Source organism: Echinops telfairi, unplaced genomic scaffold, assembly GCF_000313985.2.
Source record: "Echinops telfairi isolate 266 unplaced genomic scaffold, ASM31398v2 ScPeMD7_3533;HRSCAF=4204_0, whole genome shotgun sequence".
NCBI lineage: Eukaryota > Metazoa > Chordata > Mammalia > Afrosoricida > Tenrecidae > Echinops > Echinops telfairi.
Window position 1 is genome coordinate 18896588 of NW_022107431.1, and position 18091 is coordinate 18914678.

Sequence of the window (18091 nt, forward strand, 5' to 3'; positions counted from 1 at the left end):
TTAGTTAATTGTGCCAATCTGGCCGATAATCACATGTGGGGCTAATTGAAAGGCAGAGGGATAAATGGGTGGTGAGCCTCGCCTTTCTAGTTCTCGGGTCTCTTGCTTTGTGATGGTTGCACCAGGGTGCAGCTGCCTTAGCAGCTTCCTGCTTCAGCTTGCAAGATTGACTTTCTACAAGACATCCCCAAGGAGAAGCCACATGGACCTATCCCGATGCAGCCCTGGGTGCTGGAGCAGCCGTGTGGAGACCCCTGCTAGTGCTGAGATGCTTATTTATTTACTGACCCAGCTTTCCTCCTGCAGTCGGCGTCATTGCTTCTGTTTTGTGAGGTGGAGGACTTTGTGGACTGGTGTTGGGTTAATGGGTTAATGTTGGACTTGTGGGCTTGGGCAGCATTGGGTTGGGATGTTTTCGTGATGCACCTTTTCTTTACATAAAACTCTCTCTTATACATGAGTTGCTGTGGATTTGTTTCTCCAAAGTACCTAGACTAATACATCCACTTACAATATAAATATATATATATATATATATATATATTGTGTGTGTGTGTGTGGTGGTGGTAGTGGTTTTTTCTGTGCTATTTTTAGGAATTCTTTATCATTATGGATGCAAGTTCTTTAATGGCTATGTGTTGTGGCTATCTTCTGCTCTGTGCCTTTTGCTTTCTTAATGGTATCTTGAGATTTTCTAATTTAGTCCAGTTTTTGACTATTTTTTCTCCCTTCTTAGGGCCTCTTACAAAATCTTTGCCCTATCCCAAGGCCATGAAAATATTCTCCTATGCTTTTTTTAGAAACTTTATTGATTTTACCTTTCATATTTCAATCTATAGTTTGATTTTTGAGGATTAGGCATTGTAGGAAGTTTCATTTTTATTGGATAGTCAAGTGACCCAGCGCTATTTACCTCAGAGATTGTTCTATCCCTACTCTCTGCTCTGCAACCCCTGCCCCCCGCCGGTGTGTACACTCTTTCTGGAGGCTGTGGTGCTCTCTGGGTCTGCTTGTAAAGCTTTGTAATGTCTTGCTGTCCGGTGGGGTCAGGCCTCCAACTGTTATTGCTGTTAAAGATCGCCTTAACTGCTCTTGCTCTCTGTATTTCTGTGTAAATATTTCATCAGCTTACCAATTTTGGAGAGATTTCTGCATAAGTTTAGGTATAAGTAAATGGCGTGCTTGCTAATGTTATCCCCCTGAAACTTTTATCTGAGAACTATCTCCCTGAGGAAGTGGCTCAGTGATACCTGCCAAAGTCCAGTTCAGAGGCACAGCAGTTGCCTCCCATCTGCCAAGTGATGCTCTGTAGTGAAATCTATGAAAACTAGGACCCGTGTAAGGCAGAAACCTCTCACATGGAAAATGATGGAGAGCAGTGAAAAGTGGTAAGGCTGCACCCAGGCAAATGGAAAACTGGCAAGAGCCGGTCCAACAAGGCAGCCCTATCGAGTTCTGGTGATCAAGTTTCATTATAAGTGGTGTTGATACCAAGATGAGTAGCACTTTGTCTGTATCATCATGGAGTTTATAATCCATTTAGTTGTGACACCCATGGTAAATATGATTGTAATTAATTCTTTTATCTGCTCCTTGGGTTGGCTCTAGTGAGTTGTGAACAGACTTTGAACAGTAACTTTCTAGGAATGAAGGAATAAAGAAGAAAATTGAAAGGTGCCATGTGGGATACAAAAAGGTTTCTCCCCAGGTGGTTCCCCATATTTACTCTGTGCCCAGCCTAGGACACTGCTTGCAACACACGGTAAATGGTTGTAGCACACTGGGAAGCAAGCTGTTTAGAAGTTATCTCCTTGAGAAGTTATCAGCCATCCAGAGCAATCAGACTGTTGTCTGACCCACCGTAGGCAGGGCTCACTCCCTGCTGTTTAGGGGAGTGGATAGCTTTCCTGAAGGAGAGCTCGGATTAAGCCAAGTCAGCTCAAGGATGACCCAGGGTTAGGCTGCCGTCTTGAATCTAGGTTCTGCTCATCTTGTCACATGTGTCCCCCTGATCCCTTCTCTTCCTATTGCGTGTATACCTCTAGATCGTCCCCTTCACATTGCTGTATTGCTTATGGTGCAAGCCCTTCCTGTGACATATGTGGTTACCTTTAATCAGGGGGGCTTGCACACCCCTAAGTATATATAAGCCTTGGTTAGAAATACATACTCTCTCCTCCTGCCTCCCACCTCCACGTGGACCATCAAGAGGGGCTGAAGTGAGCATGCTACCATAAAATGTGTTTGACTCCCTTATTTGATCTTCTCTCCTACCTTCCCTATTCTCTATGACTTTACTGTCATCTTTATATAGCATCGCCGTACAATTGCGCTTACGGACACCCACGATTGTCAGAGGCTGGTGAGTCTGACCGTGCCTGGTTGAAATGTATTCCTTTTCATCATTAGAGATCAGAACTGGGGATATTTGTGTACACAGACCTTGGTACCACAACACCACAATCCATTATTTAAAACCCTTGACAATAGCTGTTTCTGAACTAAGAATTTAGCAAGGTCATACTGTGCCTGTGTACACACAACCACACACAGTACATTCGGTGGCCCCCTCAGTAGGGCCTAGGCCAGCATTCCATAACACTGGCTAACACACATTTTGGTGTCTTAAATGTTAGACTTGTTTCTGGGTATATTTGAACTGCTGATTCTAAAAAATGGCACTTGTTTTTCCCAATCAGCTCTAGTTTTTGAGATATAGAACATGCCATATACCATCCTTTACTCTTACTGTCCCATAAACAAATCAGGATATTTTAATGTAGTGTTAGCTAGCCTATGATAGAGGGAAGTGGTGTTGGCTTTGTTTAAAGTAGTGTGTGTTGTACTAAATATTTAGGTCGGGTTATACATTTCATGGTATCTTTTGATCCAGAGATATATTTGAACAGTGCAAATTGCATGAATTTGGAATTTTCCCCAAGTATCACTTCACCTTTATTAGGAACTGAATAGCAGGTGATTCCAATTTTTATCTTTAAGAGGGGGCCAGAAATGAGAGTTACTGTACACTAAATAAGGAGCCCTCATATATATGTTCTCTGTGAACAGACTGCCTCCATTCCAGTCAAGTAATTGACTGTCACCATGCATGATCTTTGGCAGCTTACATCTTGTAAACGGATTTTCTCCTCAGGAAAATAGAGATAATAAAAAGTAGTACCTCAAAGAGTTGCTATCTGAATTAATTGAGACAAAGTATGTAACAATACACAGCATATATATTCAGATACTGCTTTTTTTATGACAATAGCATGTCTCTGTTGTCAGTATTTGTTCTTGCTAGAGGGATCTTCCATGAAGAGTCATGCTCCTGAAGGAGCCCTGGTGGAACTGTGCTCAAGTGATCAGCTGCTGTGGAAAGGCTGGTGCTCTGCTTCTGTCAAGACAGCAGCCTTAAAAACCCTAGGAGGCTGTTGCACCCTCTGCTGTAGGGCCTGTATGAGTTGGAATTGACTCCCAACAGATTTTTTTCTTAATCAGGAAGAAGATTGTGAGAAAGCCTTTTTCAAAATGGACAATGTGCTTATAGATGACAGACGAATACATGTGGATTTTAGCCAGTCTGTTGCAAAGGTTAAATGGAAAGGAAAAGGTACATCAGTTTATTTTCCTTTATTTCTGTTATGCTTTGTATGCGTGTATGTGTGTTTTCTTCCTTTCAGTCCTGTATTTGCAGCCTATCCACCCACCCACTAAAGAAATGGTAATGCCTCCCTAAGTAGTTTCAATGTCGTGGATTTAGAAGGAAACTTTTAAGCCAGTTTTTTCATGTTTTTGTTTAGAGTAAAAAGCCAAGTAGGAGAGAGTTGCTTTGTTTCATATATGCCATTACACGCACATTGTTGATTGTTACTCTCAGTTTATTTTGGGATTATTTAAAAATATGGATTCATATTTTTAGAAAATTGTATGCTTTGTGTCAGTCACGGTATTAAGTCTAAATGATTAACAGCTCTGAAATGTTGGTACTATTTGTAGTTTATAAATGAAGAAATTGACTTTCTGATACAAGAGGATTTGAGACCAGAGCCTTTCCCTTTCTATGATAGCCATAGCTGCCTCCTTCGTAGTAGCGAGAAGCCTCGTGACAGCACATGGCAGACATGGTGTTCGGTGTTGATGCTTGTCTGTGCTGTTTTAACTGTCTCAGAGGCCCGTTGCACGTCCTTAGGACACATTGGCGATGGACTGCGCTATGTTTCCAGGGCCTCTGGAGTTTTCATGTGGTTCTCCTCGTCTTTGATGCGTTTGTTTGTTTGTTTCTGTCTTCCTCTCCCTTACAATAAAGGTGTCTGTAGGATTCACAATCAAAGTATTTCTTTGTATACCTCAGTGTATTTTATTTTTGTGTTTCATCATGGGCTCTTCTATCTATTGGAAGCTTTCCCCCCAAAGTTGGTGAGGGCTGAGGCACGGCAGGTCAGTCAGCAGTCTGGAGGTTAGACTGGAGATGGAGAAACTGCAGGGAAAGCTCTCCCCTTCTTGGGTGTGTGCCTTGGTAGACTAGCCAGGCTGTGTCTTTGGACCCTATTGTTTTTCAAGGCCTTGTCCATTCATTGTTGGCTTTGGGGAGAAATAAAAGTGCTCCCAAGCCAGAATTGTAAAGCAGAGACAGTTTTTCTAAGGTGCTGTCACCAGCCCTCCCTCTTACATCTGTTTAGTGAACTTTCAGCCATGTTCTGCTACCTCCTGTCTGCTTGGTCTCTTTTTGAGATTTGGGAGCTGAGTCTTTAAAGCCCCAGTTCTTCCAAAATTATAGGTCTTTCAAGCCTTTTAATTCAGAGATCGACACCTCAGCTTTCTAAAATGTAATGTTCTCAACTGAACACTGCGTTGTGTTTGAGGGAATGTGTTCATCCTGTAACTTGGAATTTGAAAGTATGGTATTGTAATATTCATGTTATGTCATTAGGTGGCAGCATATGGCCATCTAGTAAAATGGATATCTGATTTTATTTAATAATGGAGAGTGAATTGCTGTGGTTATTTTGTTTTCTCAGCCTTTCCTATCGCCTGACATATTTGACTTATCTTTTAATTCAGTTTATGCATGAACTTTTTGAAGCCCTCTCATATATGTGAAATTTTAAAAATAACTCTTGAATTGTACTTTTTATAAAATAATTGATCTTGATTAATGAGGTGATTTTTTTTCTAAGTTCTTTTTTCTTTTCCTAATAGGTGGAAAATACACCAAGAGTGATTTTAAGGAGTATGAAAAGGAGCAGAATAAACCACCTAATTTGGTTCTGAAAGATAAAGTAAAGCCCAAACAAGAGTATCCTTTCCCAAAGTCAGTCAGTCAGCAGATGGCAGCCATCCCTATATATTGTCTGACTCATTTCAAAGTCAGTCAGTCAGCAGATGGCAGCCATCCCTATATATTGTCTGACTCATTTCAAAGTCAGTCAGTCAGCTCGATGGCAGCCATCCCTATATATTGTCTGACTCATTTCAAAGTCAGGAAGGCAAGTTACAGAGGGCAAGGTTCCCAATTCCAGATGGTTTCTAACTGTATTTAAGGATTGGTAACTCAGAGCAGTTGCATACGGTTCTTATTTAGCCTGACTTTAGTTCAAGAAAGGTTAAGTGTTGGGCTGCTAACCACAAGGTCAGTGTCTTACCCCACAAGTTGCTCTACAGGGAGAAGATGAAGCTGTCTGCTCCCATAAAGATTTCAGTCTGGGAAACCTTCCCAGAAAAAGGAGCCCTGGTGGTGTAGTTAGCTACTTGTGGAACTGCTAAACTACATGGACTGCAGTTTGAAACTACCAGCTGCTCCTTAGGAGAAAGGTGAGGCTTTCTAATCCACTCGGTGGCAGTGAGCTAGTGCAAGAAAAGGCTTAAAAGTTGCATGTGTAGCAAGTGGCAGTGACTAAGGAAGAATTGTATGGGTGGTTCAGTCATCTCACAGTGCGGATAGATTTGCATAAGATTAAAGGCCATGTAGGCGGTGTCAGTAAGTCTAACCTGGGACTGTCTGTTCTGTTACTCTTTTCACCATTTTATTAAACTTTGGTTTTTCATTTTATTTTCTATTGTATGGAGAAAGAGCTGAAAGGAAAAAATTAGCTTAATTCTCTTATCTTCTTATTCATCGGTTAAAATAAGTGGACACTTAACGTTATTCTAAAAAAAAGACAACATCTTCAGATAGGATTTGTATTTTCTATATATAATAATGTTTTAAAATTCTCAAAGCCAAGACATTTCTCTTTTGATGAAGTAATTCTTGTGCTAACTCTCTTCAGATAGTTTTAACTTCCTTGGAAATCGTGGCTATCTAGACCACAAAATCCTGTAGTTCTTACAAGACTAGGCTACTTGCTGCTACATCGTAAATGCAGTCAGTGGTCTATCAGCAAACATTTCCTGGGCTGCTATTGCATGCAAGAATAGACTCTGAGGGCACTAGAATGAAGTCCATTGATTTGACAAGGTGATTCAGGCCCTTCCAAGTTTTAGTTTGAGACAAGTAAGAAGCAATAAAACATACTGTTCATGTTATGTAATTATAAGTTTATTCATTGATATTCTCATTATAAATTTATCACTCCACACATTGCCGAGGTCATTTCTTTTGTGATTCTTCCTGATCAAGGATTTCTTTGTTTCCTAGTTTCTGTTGGTGTTTCAGGGATTCCCTTTTCCCATACTGTGGAGACATTTCTAAGGATTCAAGGAAAGATGACTATCAGGTTGACCTGTTGTATACTCATTTTAGAAAAATGTGTTGACTGCCTTACAGTTCATAAAACACGATGAGGTACTGGAACTGGATAAAATCTGGTGTGTCCTGATGTAATCAGCAGGTGGGAGAGGGCTTCACGTGCAGACAAGCTAAGATTTGGTCTGAGCTACTTCTGTGCATGTGGCTACTAACCACATGTGGTTCTTGAGCATGGGAACTGGAACGAGGAACTGAATATTAAATTTGACCTAGTTTGCAGTTACATAGTCACATGTGACTCGTAGCAGCTGAATTGAGCTGCATAGCCTCTTGAAATTGATGTAGAAAACAAATGTTTCCTGCTGCAGACCACTTTTAATCGCTCTCCAACAAAATACTCAAGAAGAAAGAGAAAATCTATGAGTCTGAACCAGTAGAGTAATCGTTATGTTTTTGATAATTGACAAGTTGCTTTTTGTGAGGAATTTATCATCTCAAATAGAGTAATAGAGTACCAACAAGTATTTATAATGTGGAACATCACATATTATCAATATAATTTTTAATTATGGCTAGGGAAGAGGATTCAGAGGACAATCTAATAGGTGGATACATTATCTTAAGGAATTAAAAAAGACATTTAAAAGTACATCACAGATCTACTGTGTGGGTCTTGAGAGAAGGAGAAATTACTGTAAATGTAGATTATTAGTAACGAGATGCAAAAATGGAACAAAAGACAACTATAGCCGGACTAGAGCTCAGAGAAGATGCTGGGGGAAAGAGGTCAGTCAGATCAGAAGTTTGTTTTAGTTTGAAGGAATTTGGCATTTTTCTTTTAAAAATGTGCTGTCATGGTGAGAAGATAGTGATAGGTAAGCACAGAATGTACAGCGTTTGGGTGATACAAGACATGATCAACAGACAGACACAGCTTCTGTTACCCAGTTAGCAGTGAGGACAAGCAGCCTCATGTCTTGTGGAGCTTACATTATATTTCAGGACTTGAGGGAATGAGGAAAAGATACTAAAGGATCACATAATTAAATCTGCCAAGTGTTACAAAGAAGTGTGTGGTGATGTCATTGGTTATAATAGGGATGGAGTCACCGGAAGACTCAAGGTGCACTAGAAGAAGTGGCACTAAATCTCAGACCTGAAAGGCTAGTTGTGATCCAGCCTGTGGATTTGGTGCCCCATGGATGGATTACAGCCCACAGTTGGAAAGCACTGCTCTGAAGCATCCTGGGCCAAGGGAGCAGCATGTGCAAGGCACACAGGAAGGTGCAAGTAGGGCTGCTGACGTGTATGAGTAACAGGAGATCTGGAAGGTGCTCTGAGATAGCATGACATGCCAAAGGAGCGAAGAAGTCGGAGTAATGGAGGACTGATTTGCCCTGTTGTCTGTCGTGTGGTTCTGGGTGCTAATGTCTCCACAGCACCTAACAGCAGCACTGTAGGATGGCCATCTTGTGGAAAGCTAGAGGGGACAGTGTCTTCCGATTTGATTTCACAGAGACATGACATGAGACACCCCTGAGGAAAGCGGAGGGCCCTGGCATGGTGAAGACAGCTGGGGAGGGGAAATGAGTGTGCACGTGGTCCATTTCCACCGTAGCTCTGTGGGTAGACTTCTTCAGAAGCTTTGTTTTGAAACCACTGTGATAGCCCCTGCCAGCCTACGCAGAGCCCCTCTTACTAGTAGTGATTCTTTTCAGCAGGGGTTAGAATAATTGTATATTTCCTCTTTTTCTAAGGAATTATTAGAGAACTTAAAATATATTAATAAAAATTTTATGATACACATATGAAATAATGAAAAATGATTCACTCCTAGTTCTACCATCTAGAAAGATGAAACTTTTTATTTTTTCTGTTCTCTTGGAGCCTTTATTTTATGTAAAGTTCTACAGAGTTGTAACTAACCATTATGAGATAGAGTTCAAGCTGTTTGCACTTAAATTTTTCCACAAATACTTTTCTTGTCTTTTCATAGCACTCATTTATTATTGTTGGTAAGTTCCTTTATTATATCATAGTTGAAATACTATAATGTATTTAAGTATATCCTTATCACGAAGCATTTTGTTATTCCCAGTTTGTGTTATGAAAAGTAATCCTATTATGGATTGAAGTTCTGGTGCCACAGTGGATTCCTCATTGGGCTGCTAATTGCAAGGTTGGCTATCCAAATCCCCCAGCATCACTGAAGAAAGCTGCAGCTGCTGGCTCCTGGGAAGATTGACAGCCTCAGAATCCCTGTGGAGCATGTCTGCTCTGCCCTATAGGGTCACTGTGGGTCAGAATCCACTCAGTGGCAGTCAGCTAATATGCATACCTTTGTTCATTTATCTTACTACCATATATTCTTATATATGGTATATATTCTTATATATTCTTCATGGAGAATTTTATAAAATCTTTTAATTGTTGATATACATTGCTAAACTAATCTCCATTTCTTAAAGAATCCAATGGTTCTTCCTCTGTTCTTACCTTGCATCTTTGGCATTGGGGATTATAAAAGTTTATTTTTTCTAGCTAGTGCTACATTTTGTAAGTTAAATTTTTTTCATTACTTAGAAATGTTTTTTCCTTTCACATAGCACTTGTATTTTCATTTGTGGATAGAGTGTTAGGGTTTTTTCCCCTTGTGTGTTTTTGTAAAGTTTTACCGAGTTGATCAGTTCTTTCCGTTTCTCCTGAGTATCTGAGTATATACAGAAAGAATATGTGAAATACACATTTGAAAATACGAAACATACAATGTGAAATTTTTTTTTTTCTTTTTTAACATTTTATTAGGGGCTACAATGTGAAATTATAAAACTTAAATTTTTTGGTTTAAATAAGTTTCTTGTACTTAATGGCCTCTTTGTTTACCAATTACTTGAACTTTGAAGTATTGTTAGTGCCACTACTCACACTTGCCCTTAACTAACTACTGTAGTGCAAAATATGATCTTGTATTAGATGAAGAGGCGGAAGACTCAAAAGCAAGTCACTCACACACAAGTAAAAAACACAAAAAGAAAACTCGTCACTGCTCAGAAGAAAAAGAAGATGAGGACTACATGCCAATCAAAAACCCTAACCAGGTACTTGTCATCTCTCTACACTGAGCTGCAGAGAAATAGTTTTTCCTTTTGTAAGTTATACCCTGATGATGCTATTTAGAATGCAAGTGTAATCATTCTGAACATGGGTATGAGTATATTCCTAATTCTGAAATGGAGACTCGTTTTACTGGGGTAATGAACTTTAATCTTCAATACTAGTATATATCAGAAAGCATAGAAGATTGCTTTATAGCAACTGAATCGGTCATCTACTTCCCCACTGAAGCCAAAGTGATTTTTCTATTTGTGGACACTCATTTATTCCCATTGAGAGCAAGCGTGGTTATGCCAAAAAAGTTCTTATGTATAATTTAATTTTATATATGTGTGTGTGAGTGTGTTAGGTCCTGTGAAACATTCCTGCTCTTTTATATTGTATCTATGGGATAAAAACAGCGTTAATAATTAACTTTATTATTCCTAAAACTTTCCTGATTAATAGACTTTCTTAAAACAACAATAAAACATTTCCCAAAGAAAACTGATTTTAAAGGGAAGAAATCATCTCCCACCTGCAAGGTAGGCCCCTCACTTTTGCTCTACTTCATAGAAATCATCTGGAGTGGGCCCTGGAGGCTGAGGAGGGTGTGTATGGACCTGTGAACCACATTATTTTAATTTTTTTTTTTTTACCAAAATCAATATCAACATTGCCACCAGTAGTATTGCTGACTATAGTTTATGACTCTTTTAAGATCTTTTTGTACTTGAGGAGCCCTTGTGGCGTAGTGGTTATATGTTAACTGCAAGGTCAGCAGTTTGAACCGACTAGCGGCTCTGTGGGAGAAAGACTGGACTTTGGAGTTAACACTCTTGGAAACTCACAGAGGGCAGTTCTACCATGTTCTTTAGGGGTGCTGTGGGTCAGCATTGACTTGATGACAGTGAATTTGGTTTTGTTTGTTTTGTACTTGAGGTATAGACCCCCTAGGATATACAATCAAAATACTTGGTTTTAAAGTCATCTGGGATAGTTTCTTGTGTGTTATGCTTCCAACTGGGTTCATATTCTGGTTAATTTGTGTAATTTTCCTTTTCATGTTTAAGGATTGTGTTATCATTATTTTTGTGCGTGTGTGGTAGTTTTGTCAATTATTTTTAGGGTTCTAAAGTAAAATCTAGAAAATGGCACATACAGAAAACTAGCTCTGTCCCCAAGTCTTCCATTCCCTCTCTCCCTGCCATTTTAGGTGTTTTATGATTTATTTTTCATTAAATAAAATTAAACCAGGACATATTTTATATACATATACTCCTGTATCTTTGAGAAAGTATATTGTGCCATGCAGCAGATAATGATACTCTTCCTCCCACGGCCCTTTAACTTTTTGAAGGTTTCTGTCATTCTTGTAGGCGTCCTGGTGGTATAGTGATGGTTATACATTGAGCTGTTAACTGGGAGGTCAGTAGTTCAAGACCAGCCATTCCGAGGGAGAAAATTGAGGCTTTCTATTCCCATAAAGAGCTACAGTCTCAAAAAGGGAAGGAAAAAAAAAAGAGTGACAGTCTCAGACACCCACAGGGGCAGTTCTGCCCTGCCCTATATGTCGCCATAAGTCAGAATTGACTTGATGCTGTGAGTTTGGTTTCAACATTCTTGTGCCACTCTCCAGTTTGTAAGTGGAAGACACATGAGGCAGTTTCACCTGAGTCCATGGCAGTACTGTCAGTAATAGCGAAGATCTCTTAATTTCTTACAGCTGAAGAAAAGGATCAACTAAAGGGTGTGGTGGCTCGCCTGTAGTGCTACATGGCTAATAGCTGATAGTAGCTGATAGTCCTAAAATGGTTCTGTCTGTTTTCCTTCCTAGATTCCATTGTTCCAATGTAATTTGAATAATATCATATTCTAGTATGGTCCAATTAATTGGAACACCACCTCCTTTTTGAATTCTGTTTATTGTTGTGAGGTGCCATTGAGCCAGTTCCGATCCATAGTGACTACGCCATAGTGACCCTGTATACAACAGAAGGAAACACTGCTCAGTTCTGAACCACCTTCTAAGTTCTTGCTATGTTTAAGCCCATTCATTATCACAGCCACTGTGTCACCCTATCTTATTAGGGTCTTTACCAAGAAGATTCCCTCCTATTAATTTTGCCTAAAATCATCTCAATCTTTCATATGGTGACTATGCTCCATGTCTCCTAGTGCTTAGCATGTTTTCCACTAATAACCTTCAGTTACTGTCTCCTCCCACCCTCCTTGTGCTAGTAACTTGTTGGCAATGGATTGGGTGCTGCTTTTAGTGATTTTAGAGACACCTTACCGTGTACTTGTACGTGGAATGGAATCTTCACTGAATTTAGGTCTGAGAATAAACATTAGTGTTTTTGAGATAATCAGAAATCCATACAAATTCAAAGATGGGCTGTATTTTACATGTCTGGCCTCACCACCCTGGGACTCTGACCCTGCCATGTGAAGTCATTGAAAACCACATTAACGTGGTCACTACCATTCTTATTTGTGCAGAGTGAAGACCAGTAGTTGTGGGAAGAATGCTCGCTAGTATTTTAAAGTAATTTCAAGGCAGCTGACAATTAGGAAATTATTAAATTATGATTAATAATTATCTCATAGATTTATTTTCTCCCTTCTAAGTGTGTTAAGGTACATGCTTTTTATTTATACTTTGATTTAATAATATGGCTATGCAATTTCCCATACTTTTTTCCTACCAAGAAAAGTCAGCTCCAGAACTCAAGATTTTAGCAGGCCCCAATTTTAAAAAATTCTGATTATTTATTTCCCTTTTGATTTTAATCTAAAAAATATCATTAAAGAGAAATTTCAGTACAAGGCAGTAATTCAAAATTTCCTATTGGTTAGTCTGTCTTGTTTCCTATTAATGTTTAAGTCATGTCTTTCAACTCTTTTTTTTTTTTCATAAATTACAGCCTCACTGTTCAATTTGAAAATTTAAGTTTTCCACCTTGTGTCTTATTTCCAAAGATGGTTCTTGTCTTGTGTGAGGTTTGCAGGGGCTGCAGGGACTGCAGGAAATAGTGTTCAGCTGGAGGCAGCCTGGCTGATAGGACTGACAGAGAGCATTCTGGTTGTTTGTGATTCCTCTGCTTTGTCTTTGCCAGTGTTCAGTTTTCACATAACGTGAGACTTAAGTTTTGGTGTTATTTTAACAAATCAATATCAATTTTTTGGTTTAGATTTAAGGAAATCTTTGATATTGTAAGTCTTTAGATGAAATCTTGCTTTTTGTGTCAGAGACCTGAGCAAGAATAATTTTTAATTAAGAGTGGACTTTTTTGGCTGCTTTACATCAGGTCATTTGCTAGGATAAATTGGTTGCTTTTAATTGGCTACTTTGTATTATTTGTCTTTTGGGTCACAAACTAGTTTGTCCATCTTTTCCTATGTATTAAATATATACAATCTGAAAATCCATTTTACAAAGGATGTAGAGTTTATTGAATTTAATTCCTTCTCTTAGATAAGACAATATTGACCACAAAAGTCCTTAATTGTCCTAGTTGGTGGGAGAGCTAGCCCATTTAGACTGTTGTTGATTCAGTCAGGTGCTCCCCTTCAGTTTTGTACGTCAGGTTAGCACTCCGGTGTATCCAGCCTATATAGATCCCTTGAGCTTCCATTTCTGTATTGCATCTGCTGCACTCCGAGAGCATCATTCTGATGGGACTTCATCCAGTTACCTAATCTTTTCACCTACATACATAATTTCCCTTTATTTTTCAGTTTTCACGTATGTTACATCAGCCTTGTAGCCAGTTCAAACCCAAACCCACTCATCCTTTAAGGTTCATCTCAAGTCCTAATGCCTTCACAAAACCTTCCCTTATAAATCTAGTCAAGAGCATTTTATATCTGACACATTTCCTAAATGGCCAAGACCATTTCCACCCAAATCATCCTAATATCAAACCTTGTATTGTTTACCTGGTAAGCTGTTCTCCCTCTTCCTCCCAACCCCGCCAAATAGCAATAGCATTGAGGTTTTGGTTCATTCCAGATTTACAGCTTCCTCAACATTTTCAAAGAATCAAGTACCTTTATTATTATTTTTAATTGTAAACATTCAAAGTGTTTAAATGCCTGTTTGTATAGTAATGTGTTGAGGATTTTATGGAATTGTTATATACAAAGTATCTTGAATTTTAAAAATTTATTTACTCAACTGATAAATAATCACTATGTATACAGACAGAGGACCCCTGATGGTTAAATGTGTGGCTATTAATGGAGAGATAAGTGGTTCAAACCCACCAGCCCTTCTGGAGAAAGATATGGCAGTCCGCTTCTATAAAGATTATGGCTTTGAGGGAGTTGTACATTGCCCTATAGGATTGCTGTGAGTTGGAATTGACTGAGTAATGGATTTGTGCAGACAGAATAGAAATATTTACATTTTGAAATATTTTACAAGAAGCATGAACAATAATTTTTTATAAGAATGTCATCTTTTACCAGAGAATAGCTGATAAAGGGTCAAATCAAAATACCTGTTTGTTTTTCAACCTTAAAGACTTATAGAATGCCAAAAACAATTGGGGCCTTGTAGAAGATCATCATTTTATAATGCTGTATTCAACAGTGTGATTATGATTATAGCAATCATGTTAGATATTTTTCCACATACTGCAAACAGTAAGCCAAGTATATATCATAGTATGTAGACAGCATAAAAAGAATGAATCATTTGTTTAGGATGTGCAATATGTGTCCATCATAAAGTCTTGACATCTCCATCTATGATGATAACATCTGTGCTGGTAGAGTTGGCATCCTTGAGAATTCAAGCATCAGAATTAGAGAACATGTGGGTTTATTTCTTAGGAAAGGTGACTTTTATGAACAATCTCATGAAAAAGCAATGACTCTGGTCTCCTTAGATTTGAGCCAGCTGCTGAGGTACTTGTTTTCTTTGGACAGGAAAAGAAACTTGTAACTAGCTCTCTTGTAACTAGTTCTCTTCTCTCTGGGAAAATTACCATGATTATTTAATTATTGAGAATAGAATTAATTGTACTTATGTCTTTGGGGCAATAACTTTTTCCTTCTTCTTAATTTATTTTTAATAAATAGTTGACAAAAGCTTATATAAACCCAGTCTAAAAACATAGATTATTTATTTGAAGATAGGATAAGGATCTATTATGGAAGAAAGCATTTTAAAATTTAATCTTACAGGCTAAAGTATGTACAATCTCTTTTCTTTTTAGACTAATCGACTCTATCTCTGAAGACCTCTTTCCTATTATGTTATTTATCTCATGCTGTCATTTTGGGAACTTTAGTCATTCCATTGCTGTTGCAAGGAGTCAGAGAATGGGGAGAGATGACCACCACAGCCAGCATTTAATCATTTTATTGGGAGTTCATACAACTCTGATCACAATCAATACGTCCATTCATTGTGTCAAGCACATTTGTACATTTGTTGCCATTATCATTTTCAAAACATTTTCCTTCTACGAAGAGCCCTTGGTATCAGCTTCTCATTTTTTTCTCCTCCCTTCCCTCCCTCAGGAATCCTTGATAATTTATAAATTATTATTATTTTTTCATGTCTTACACTGACCGATGTCTCCCTTCACCCACTTTTCTGTTGTCTTTCCCCCTGGGAGAGGGTTATATGTAGATCATTGTGATCGGTTCCTTCTTACTCCCCACTTCTTTCCCTTTCCCTCCTGGAATTGCTACTCTCAGTCTTGGTCCTGAGGGTTTATCTGTCCTGGATTCCCTGTGTTTCCAGCTCTTATCTGTACCTGTGTACATGCTCTGGTCCAGCCAGATTTGTAAGGTAGAATTGGGGCCATGATGGTGGGGGCGGGGGGTGGGGGGGAGGAGGAAGCATTAAAGAACTAAAGGAAAGTTGTATGTTTCATCAGTGCTGTACTGCACCCTGACTGGCTCGTCTCCTCCCTGAGACACAACCAGCATTTTAAATTATTTATTTTATTTTTTAACCAGCCTTGCCATTTATGCTAAAACCTACTTATCCTCATTTTAATTGGGTTATTTTTTTTTTATTTTAAATGTGATTCTTGATTTCAGTTGAAATAATAGATGAGATGACTGAAAAAAGAAAAAAGAAAGCTTTTTTCTGAATTGTTTTTTTCCTTTTTAATTTGGGAGATTCTTGTTATGAATGAGAATGTCCAAATTTGAACTGTTACAACTTATTAATGGTAGACTTGTCATCGAATGCCCACAAAATTGTTCTTTTTTTACAGGTTCATGTTTAATGCTCTTCTCTCTGTCCCTTTGGTAGGATATCTATAGGGAAATGGGCTTTGGTCACTATGAAGAAGAAGAGAGCTGTTGGGAGAAACAGAAGAACGAAAAGAGAGAGCGCCATCAAAACCGGAGTCGGAGCCGGTCTCGGGAGAGGGATGGCCACTATGGTACCAGCCACAAATCCAAATACCCCACAGATGCCTATGAAAGAGAAAGGAGTAAAAAGAGAGACCGAAGCAGAAGTCCAAAGAAATCCAAAGATAAAGAAAAATCTAAGTACAGATGAAAGATAAAGAATCACAATTGAGTGGCTCGTGTATTTACTCATCTAATTTAGAGTATCAAGAAGGCAGGGGTTCTGATTGTGTGTCAAAGCAGTTCAAGGCTCTGTTACTATTATTATTTTCATATGCGGGATGAGGCCCATTAATGTTGATAATGTAGGGCACTGAAAGACAAAGAATTTAACATTTTCTTTGTATATTTTTTTACATTTATTGTTACATATAAATGGTAGCCTTCACTTTTAAAGCCACATTTTCTGTTTTTTTTTTATGAAATATTTCACACCTGTAAGAAATAATAAGCATGAATATATAAGGTATAAAGAAGAATAAATACCTGTGTATCCATCAGCCAGTTTAAGAACTGGGGTCTTAACCTGCATTTTGGAAATCTCTGATGTATTTTCTCACGCAAGTCATTATTCTGAATTTTTTGTTTGTTATTCCTTGCTGGTTTTTATACTTTTACAACATACATATGTATCCATAAGTGAAACATTGTTCTGTATGTTTTTGAATGTTTATATAAATGGCATCATGATGTATGTTACTTCTGGAGCCTGCTGTTTTTCAATTTAGTATTTTTTGTGAGTCATTTATTTTGTTGTTTCATCGTGTGACACTATTTCTTTAATCATTTATCTGGTGCTGAACATTTTGGGTTTTTTTTTTTTTGCTATTGCAAATCATGTTGCTTTAAATATTTTATGTCTGTGAATTAAATTACTTGGTCATGTCTGGGTGTCTTCATCTTTACAAGATGATGCCAAATTCTGAAAACTGAATGTACCAGTTTACACTCCTCCCAGCACTATGTGAATTACCTTTGTTTCACATCATCTTTAACACATGTTAATTTTCTATTACAAATTTTTACCAGTGTAGTGGATGTTGTATTTTATTATGTTTTCAACAAGAAGACACCTGTATTCTTTGTTCTCTTGTGTAATGTGTCACTGTTATCTGGCTGCTCTTAAGGTTTCTGTTTGTTACTGATTGAAGCAATTTATTATGATCCTTTTGGTGTAATTTTATTTTTTCAATTTTCTTCTGATTGGGAGATTGTTGGATTTTCAAATTTATAGTTTTTTAGAGATTTGGGGTCATTATTTTTCAATTAGCTTTTTTTCTTCCCTCCATATCCTTTCTTAAATCCTTCCCGTACACTCACTGCTATTGAATTGATTTCTACTCATAGCCTTATAGGACAGAGTAGAACTGTCCCTTTTGAGTTTCCAGGACTTTAAAAATATCTATGAGAGCAGATAGCCTCACTATTCTGCAAAATGACTGACGGATTTGAACCCCTACCCTTGGTGTTAGCATACACTATTATTCCCACTCATTTGGCCACTTAAATTGTCCACTGCACTGATTTTTTTTAATGAAACATTTCCATATTAAATAACAATAATAGAGGAGAGGAGACGTGTAAGTTATTGTATAAATTTGAAAAGTACATAAAAGCACATCATATTCACACTCAGACGATACTCTCAGACCTTGTTAGATAACTTGACAGAACTATGTGATTTTTCTGGGTCTCACAAAATTTTCGCCTTGGATGGGTACAGTCTTAGTCCTTTTATGTCTCTTTTTGCCTTCTACCCCTCCCACCCCAAGTTAACCCTTTAGTCAGTGACTTACCTTCTCTTCCTCCTACCCCTGTAACTCAAAGTTTTTTTTGGTGTGAAAACTTTCTTTTGAGTCTATAATAGTGTTCTTATGCAATATTTATCATTCTCTGATTGACTATTTCATTCAGCACAATGTCCTCCAA

The 18091-nt window shown here is 38.1% G+C and overlaps 1 protein-coding gene across 1 annotated transcript in view; it reads left to right on the plus strand.

The window, feature by feature from the left end:
• Positions 1–17326, plus strand: part of PPIL4 (peptidylprolyl isomerase like 4) — a 41149-nt gene extending 23823 nt beyond the window's left edge. The window contains exons 10-13 of the mRNA XM_004701955.2: positions 3502–3613; positions 5203–5299; positions 9642–9789; positions 16062–17326. Of these exons, the coding sequence (XP_004702012.1) occupies positions 3502–3613; positions 5203–5299; positions 9642–9789; positions 16062–16313 (609 nt within the window). The 3' untranslated portion in view covers positions 16314–17326. The remainder of the gene's footprint in view (positions 1–3501; positions 3614–5202; positions 5300–9641; positions 9790–16061) is intronic.
• Positions 17327–18091: the final 765 nt, after the last annotated feature.